Below are 8,169 nucleotides of genomic sequence, written 5' to 3' on the forward strand. Positions count from 1 at the left end.
GCCAGATCACCATGGTAACTTACGCTGCTCACACACACCTCACCTGCTGCGGAGGTGGTTATGTGTCAGCTGTAAAAAGCGGCGCCTTTTCTCCAATCATTTTCCTGATGATATCTTTGATGGGAGAGAGATTCTCAGCTGTACGTCAGCAATGTCACAGAACAAAGCCAAGTAATTACAGTAGTGCAAACTGCGGGAACCCACATGCATTCAGTTGCTGCTTCAAGGCGATCTTAATACTTTAAATGTGACACATACATTAACTACAGACCACTGGGTGATATTTTTATGCTTTATTTATCACAGATAACATTCAATCAAATTCGTTTTACTTTGATTTGGTCCAAAAACTGAATTGATTTCCACATATCCGTCATTATCGGACGGTGTCAGACCTAAATGCAGTTCTAGTGTATGATGTCTAAATATGTTGTATTAAGTTTAAAGGTTAAGAGCTCTACAATGTGCAGTTGTCTCATTACAAATAAACAGAGAGATCAAATAAATATATTAACTTACGTATTTACACATTTAGCAGTTCTCTGTCCGCATTCCTCTCTCGCCTTATTTGCTGTAATCATTTGCTAATATTCTTCATAGCTCTCCATTATAATAACCTGTTCCTCTCGATAAAAGTAGGCTGCGCACAATCTCTCTATTTTGTGTGAAAGAAGAGTCAAAGAAAGCCTAACGCTGTCGAACTTGTAGTACGCCTCTCTGGGTGCACATATTAAAAACAAACAATAAAACAAGGATATTTGATATTGTGTGTGTGTATATATATATTAAGCATATTGGAACAGTAGTAGCAGTCTGGGTTTCAGTTTGACAGACTGTAGACTAGTTTTGTTCCCTTGTAAACCTGTCCTCCTGGTTCTAGATGGTGTCACAATTATACCGTTGAAGTGTCGGCCTATAAGTTACGAACTTTGTACTTGGCTGGTTTCAGCATTAGTTTGTGGTTCTTGTAAACCTCCGGGCTTTAAATCATTTGAGATTATTTGCGGGACTCCTGGTTGGCCTCGGGGTTAAAGATGTTTACATTTTCTTCCTCCATTGCTTGACAGATCTCAAAAGACCCCCAATTCTTTAATGTCTTTGGCTCTTTGTTAGAGCTTCAGACGCCTTCAGGAGTACCAGAGAGAGACCAGTAGAAAACCAAGCAAAGAGAGTTCAGATGTATAATGTAATATATAGGTTGAATATTTGCCTGTGTAGACTTGAAACAGTTTGAATCCTTTTCAAACAGAGCAAAGTTCAGCATGTGGTAAAGTACAACCAGTTGAGGTCTGGTTCTCTTGCGTAACAAACTTTGTCAAGCACAGATATTTGTTTTGTGTTCATTTGCACACCAACTGTATCTCAGGAGAACGTTACATAAATTTGTGATGGTCTCTTAGTTAAGCAGGGTGAAGAAATCTTTTTCTCTTCTCTCCTGGCGTTTCCTCAGGTGGACACCAAAGCCATGGCCAGGTTGGAGTCGTGGAAGCGTCCGAGGCAAAGGGTGACGCAGAAGCAGTCCTGAGTGCCGGCGGGAAACATGAGCACAGTCACGAGCAGCTTCACGCCTGCATCGGCGTGTCTCTGGTCCTGGGCTTCGTCTTTATGCTGCTGGTGGACCAGATAGGCAGTTCCCATGTGCACAGCACTGAAGGTCGGTATTACAAGGGACAGCAAACACAAAGATTAAAGCACTTCTTAACCATACACCGTCCAGAAAGTCTGTGGAGACTCAATTTGTGAAAATGGGGCTTGGTGACAGCAGCTCTGTCATTAGCTTCATTAAGTACTAATCTTCTTTGGAAGAAAATTATTTTTGTTGAATTAGACCCAAAACACACCCCCAGATGGTTCAACTGCAAACGCTGTCTTCCCAGATGCACCCACGCTCTGCACCAAACAATTTCAGAGCTTTTTAATCGAGCAGCTAATGCTCCGCAAACTGTTTAAACAGTCTGCCAACATGAGCCGTCACACAGTTCTCGCTCAGCGTGGAGATGCTGCTCTGTCATTGCCACTTTTACATATTAACGTATAAATATGGTTATTGAATAAATGTGTGCGACTGGTTGTTTTTGTGTGGTTCAGATCCAGAGTCCGCAAGGGTCACCTCTTCAAAAATCACCACCACCCTGGGTCTCGTGGTCCACGCTGCAGGTTGGTCTGCTTTTGAATTCTCACTGTCTCATTTCTTATAATGATTGTAAGAGATAAGACTTATGTTTAGTCTAAATCACAAATTGGTGACTATTATTCTCTGCTATGCCTATTTATTGATAAGTGAATCTCCTTTTAAACTAAGAATTGCTGTAATTTAGACAATTGAAACACAAAGGTGAGTGTTTAGAGCATTTGAGCAGTAGCAGTTGCTCTTTTATTTTTTATTTTTCTAACAAGATTGGAATCAGAATTGTGTTAATGTTGTCGTATTAATTATTAAACTGTGTCTTTTGTCTCCAGCTGATGGGGTGGCACTAGGAGCTGCTGCCTCTACCTCTCAGACCAGCGTTCAGCTCATTGTCTTTGTAGCTATCATGCTGCACAAGGTAATAATGGTTCATGTCTTGTGGCTGTGTGGGATACATTCATACAAATTGAACTTGCTGAAACACCTAATTAGTTGATTGACAGAAAAAGTAATTGTTTGACTATTAAGTAATTTATTCTGGCAAAAAATACCAACTTTCATTTGTTCCAGTGTCACATCTGTTAGAATTTGCTGCTTTTCTTTGGGTTATTTGATGGCAAGTTAAATATTAATGAAACTGTGATGAGCACTTCTAACTATTTTCTGACATTGTCTTGACCAAATGATTAATTGAGAATAAAACCTACAGATTAATCAATAATGGAAGTAATCGCTGTTGCCTCACAACAAACAGGTTCTTTGTTTGTTCTGTGTGGAGGTTGTATGTTCTCCCAGTGTCTGTGGGCTCACTACGGGTGCTCTGGCTTCCTCCCACAGTCCAAAGACATGCTGGTGAATAGGTTAATTTGGTGTCCAGGTTGTAGCTCCGCCTCTTGCCCAATGTCAGCTGAGATCGGCTCCATCGCAGAGTGCTGGTATAGATAATGGATGGAAATAATCGGTAGTTTCAGCCCTAACCCGCCGTACATTGCAAATGTGAACCTATGTGACCTCTGCTGCTCTGTCGTCTGCAGGCCCCAGCAGCGTTCGGCCTGGTATCGTTCCTGATGCATGCTGGTCTTGAGAGGAACCGCATCCGCAAACATCTTCTGGTCTTCGCCCTGGCAGCACCCGTCCTCGCCATGCTCACCTTTTTAGGCCTCAGTCAGGTAAATGTTAAAATCTGTGTCTGTTTTTGGAGAATTTGGAGTTTCATGGCAGATTTATTATTTTTAAAGTTTAGATTATTATTTAAGATATACATTTTATAAAATATTCAGGATAAGAACACAGTGAAGACCTGAACAGAAGCTACAGTATATTCACAAACATATCTCTGATGTTTATTCACAGGCGATAATCTTGTCCAAAACCTCTGCAGTTATTGGGTTCACTATTGCTGCTGTTGTTATGCATTGAATATAATGTAAAATATCCATGAAATATGTCACTTATGTCAGTTTATAGAATGATAGAAAAGGGGTCCCTTTATTAAACGCTTTACAAGAGACATTTTCCAGAAATGTTTTAGATTTCATTAGACATAAAAAAAAAGAAATTCAGAAAGGAAACATTTGTTGTTGGATTTTTAAAAACATTTTGCCTCACAGTGTTTCTGTTTGTTCCCCCCCCTCAGAGCAGCAAGGAGGCCCTGTCAGACATCAACGCCACCGGTGTCGCCATGCTCTTCTCTGCTGGCACCTTCCTCTACGTGGCCACCGTTCACGTCCTCCCTGAGGTCGGCGGTGGCGGCCACAGCCACGCTCCTGCCGGAGGGAACGGAAGCAAGGGACTGAGCAAGGTGGAGGTGGGAGCTCTGGTGCTGGGTTGCCTCATTCCTCTGGTGCTGTCCGTCGGTCACCACCATTAGACACAGAGCTCAGGGCGAATTTCAGACGGGTGTACAGTGGAGAGAAGCGGAAACAAAGACTTCAAAGATTGTGGGATCTAAATGTCTTATTGCTTGTTGTCTCCTGACGGACCTCGTGGACCAGACCGGTGCTCGTTGCGGGGACATCTTAAGACTTGAAACTGACCTTGAAGCAGGGAATGAATGATGTTAGGAGTATCAGAGTTGCTGCAGTGACAACCAAGGCACGCGACGATGCTGACACTGAGGGCAAAACATCTTGCAGCTACTGTATGTGTCCATTTATTCCATCAGAAATCTTTTTCTTTTTTTAAGAGAGGCCGGATTTGGGCCCTTTAGCTCTGTTTATTTACATCACCATGGAGTTTTCAGTGTTGCATTATCGTGCTAGTGCAAAGTCAAAGAACCTACTTTGATTTCATTACGGAAATGTTTTACTAGATGGCAGTTGCACAGTGAGATTTAGATGGATTTAAACCTGTGATATCAAGAAAGAAAACTTTTTTTTTTTTTTTTTTTTTTAAATAAGTACAGATTGTAAATCTCTTAGCAACAATCCAGATTGGTTTAAACTCATTTTCAAGTGCCATATTAGCAAGTTGGAGCAGATAACTGAAGAGAGATTACAGTTCGTAGAAAGCGTCCCTGTCCTATTTCCTTACCAAGATCTTTTCTTGCAGCCAGCCGTGAAGCGGGATGAGAGATGAGTCCGAATAACCAGCTAGATGCTTGTGACAGTTTTTTGTCTTTGGCTAGTGAGTTTTATCTACTAAGTGGAGGTTTGTCCTGTTAGAAAAGTTGTGATGAGCAGTTTCTTGACCTGATTGGAAGCCTTTCTATGATGAATACTGATGGTGTGTCTCTCTTGTAAAACCACACATAAAGGTTCATCGATTAATCTGCTCAAACTCGATTCCAGTGTTTAAGGAAAAGACACAACCAGCCTTGATGTATCACAACATAAAGTGGTCACTTTTATTTTATCTGTTTAGTTTCTGGATGTGTGTATATCTGTTCTGTTCTACTTGGAGAGTAATTATAAATAGAGGATGGAGGAAAAATCTGTATAGAATTGTCTTAAGTGATTGTTTAGAGTGTTATTAAGCTTCTTTGTAGGTGGGGGGGTCATTTCAACAGCTCCGTGTGAATGAGAGATTTGTCTCGCAGGGGGCATGAACTGGATGAAAACGTTTAGGGACCATCGGCTCAGGAGAACAGACAAATTGCAGATCTTGTGAGCAAGAATTTTTTTTTTTTTTAAAGCTTTTTAGTTGCTTTACCCTTCATTAATTAATCATACCTGAGCAATAATCATACACATTAAATTGGGGCAAAGTCACTTCTTTCTCAGGAGTGCAGCAGAGTCTGAAATGAGGGTTTACCTTCATCTTCAAAGCGCTTGTTATGTATTGCACATATCAAGATATGTCGGCTCTTGAACACCCCCCCGTCTCTGCCTCAGTACCATTAAAGCAGTAACCGGCTGATGCATTAAAATGTAAGTAGGTTGCTCCCCCTTCAATCAGGACACATGGATATCGTGAGTGTTACTGTATCACTGTGCCTGCCCACAGCAGAGCTCATGTATATGTATGTAAGTTTGTACGTGTACTGTACAGAGTAACTATTTCCTGCCACGTCGTCATCATGATCTCCCGTGTGAGATGGAACTGCTAACTCACAAATACATCTTGTTATTTTTTAATTTTATTTGGACCTTTGGACACGGATGGACTGTTCTTTGCAGTAATGTCACAAGAGGCTACAGACTGTCTGATGAGGTCTCTGTTTTATGTATCAGTTGAAAGGTTTTACACACAAAACTTGTCAATTAATTCCAAGTTCCATGATGAGAAGAAACCCACCCTCACGGTTTTATGGCTTCCTTTTGTGATTGCGAGAGAAAAGGGGTGGAGTCGCATGCAGACCAGCAGCTGCATGGCCGTTTTATTTTTTTCTATGGGACGCTGTATGTGTGTACAAAAGGGAAAAAAACCCCACTGTGTTGCTTTACACCCGTACGTGTTGGAGGACAGCCCCATTATGTGCCATTTCATCTTTCTGAACAATGTTGCATCAGAGTCCCTGCGGAGATTTGGCATCTACATGCTTCTCATCCAAACTAATGTTAAATGGGTTCAGGGTCCACTGGTAGAGGTGTTTAGGGCTGCAACTAACAATTCTTTTCTTTATCTGTTAATTATTTCCTTTTGTTTGGTCTCTCAGAAAAAATGCTTAGAATCCAAGGTGACCTCTTCAAATGTCTTGCTTCGTCTGAAACCCCAAATATATTTACTATGATGTTTATTATCACATAAGACAGGAAATACTCACATTTGAGAATCCAAAGTGCATTTATTTGGGAGTATTCAGCCTTTAAAGCCCCTGAAAACGTGGTTATTTGTCTATAAGATAAAATATTCATGACAAAATGAGCAATAATCAAAGTTAAAGTTGGGTAGTAAAGAAAACTTCCGTAGCTATTTATTAGGAGCTTAAAACCTCTCAAGCTTATGTGCTTCATCAGGACTGAGGACGTGATTTGATCAGATTGCGTCGTCATTGTTCGATTCAAATGTTGTTAAACTGATTGGTGCATGAAAGTAAGTGACCCTTTTCCCTCTGAGCCCCACCCACATCAAACCAGAGAGAAGAGAACAAAAAATATTCAAATCTCTGATGTGAAATAACCAAAACTGTTGTGAGCTCATGTAGGATGTCATTCATGATAAGAAGCCTTTAAAGTTCGTCCTCGTTTGTCACGTGACGACTTTTGGGGATGATGAAGGAACAGGAACGCTATAAAAGTTGTAAAATAATATGAATGAAGATCAAACATTCTGGTCTCATGTCGCTGTCCAGTGAAAAACCTCAAAATTTTGTGATTATGAATTTTTCAGATAAATTGAAGGTTTAAATGTTCTTTTATGGGATGAGAGCGTTCTTCTGCTTCTTAAAGAATTTTTAAAGTCAGTCTTAAGACGATACTCAAATTACTCGTATGTACAGATAATGAGTTGTTGGTCACTGTAATGGTTTCTTTCGTCCATACTGGCAGTGAATCCAGTGTAAGTGATGTACAAAATTCTCTTCTTGTGCTAATAATTTGCCTTCAAAAGATTAAAATTTTGCAAGACACCAACTTTATTTGTCTAATTCAGGCTGATAAAGCCTCATATTAACTTTGGCTGAACGTTTGAATGCATTTTTTTTATATAGAAGGACCACTGCAGATTCTGTCCCCCATCTGTTACATTGGAATATCTTCGTGCACAGTATGAACAAGAGGACTGATTACAGCACACCTTTGCAGGAGACACATTGGCGTCTGACTGTAGTTTGTAGAGAAACTTGAGAAATTGTGAACATATTCTTTAAGCTAAATCAACCATTTTAAAATCAATCTGAAAAAGCCATCATCATAAAAGTAGAAACAGCTGTTTTCCTGAGCTTGTGAAAAGTTATTCTGATCATCTTAAAATGCAATAACCTCAGAATCCCATTTTGAGAACATCTTTGCATATTAATTGAGAAATGTAAACAATAGGATCCCTTTAAACTGCCAGATATCTGCAGGTGGAGGTTGATGCGTCTCCTCCCACACAAACAGGAAGAGATGAGCGGACATATTGGGGCTGATTTGAGGTTTCAGTTTGGATCGGGAGCGTTTTAGGATCAGGTTAATATTTGTAATAGTTTCAGTGGGGGTAGGTGTGTCTTCTATTTTTATTTTGTCATTCCAGAATGAGTCTGCCTTATTTCCATACGTTTGGTTGTGAAAAACGGTTGTAAAGCAATGTGTTTTATGACGACTAAATTAAAGTTTTTTAACTGGTAAAAATGCTTACTTTGATGATTTAAGCATGTTTACTCTTGTGGTATTTTCCCTGGATTTAACAGGTGGAATTGAGCCTGATTTCATCTCTGAAATTGATGATTAAAATGAAGTTTATAGAAAGCAGTTGGTCCCATTTATCCAGTTTTCATCTCGTATTCATCAAGGTAAGAATAAATAGTTATTATGTGTGGGACTTTTCTCTTAAATCGTCGCTTCAGAGGCTCTTCTTTCCCTTCCCTTTCCCCTACTTACTTGTGAAAAAAAACCGTCTACAGGCTCATGCATTCCCTGTTGAAGCTGAGCTGTCAATATCTTTATAATCTGCTGTCCATC

At 40.1% G+C, this 8,169-nt stretch overlaps 1 protein-coding gene across 1 annotated transcript in view; it reads left to right on the plus strand.

Moving 5' to 3' along the window:
* The window catches only part of slc39a9 (solute carrier family 39 member 9), a 9,156-nt gene extending 1,317 nt beyond the window's left edge, over positions 1–7,839 (plus strand). The window contains exons 3-7 of the mRNA XM_051388952.1: positions 1,451–1,654; positions 2,089–2,157; positions 2,461–2,546; positions 3,163–3,297; positions 3,765–7,839. Coding sequence (XP_051244912.1) covers positions 1,451–1,654; positions 2,089–2,157; positions 2,461–2,546; positions 3,163–3,297; positions 3,765–3,998 — 728 coding nt within the window. The 3' untranslated portion in view covers positions 3,999–7,839. The remainder of the gene's footprint in view (positions 1–1,450; positions 1,655–2,088; positions 2,158–2,460; positions 2,547–3,162; positions 3,298–3,764) is intronic.
* Positions 7,840–8,169: the final 330 nt, after the last annotated feature.

This window comes from Dicentrarchus labrax, unplaced genomic scaffold, assembly GCF_905237075.1.
Source record: "Dicentrarchus labrax unplaced genomic scaffold, dlabrax2021, whole genome shotgun sequence".
In the NCBI taxonomy this organism is placed as follows: domain Eukaryota; kingdom Metazoa; phylum Chordata; class Actinopteri; family Moronidae; genus Dicentrarchus; species Dicentrarchus labrax.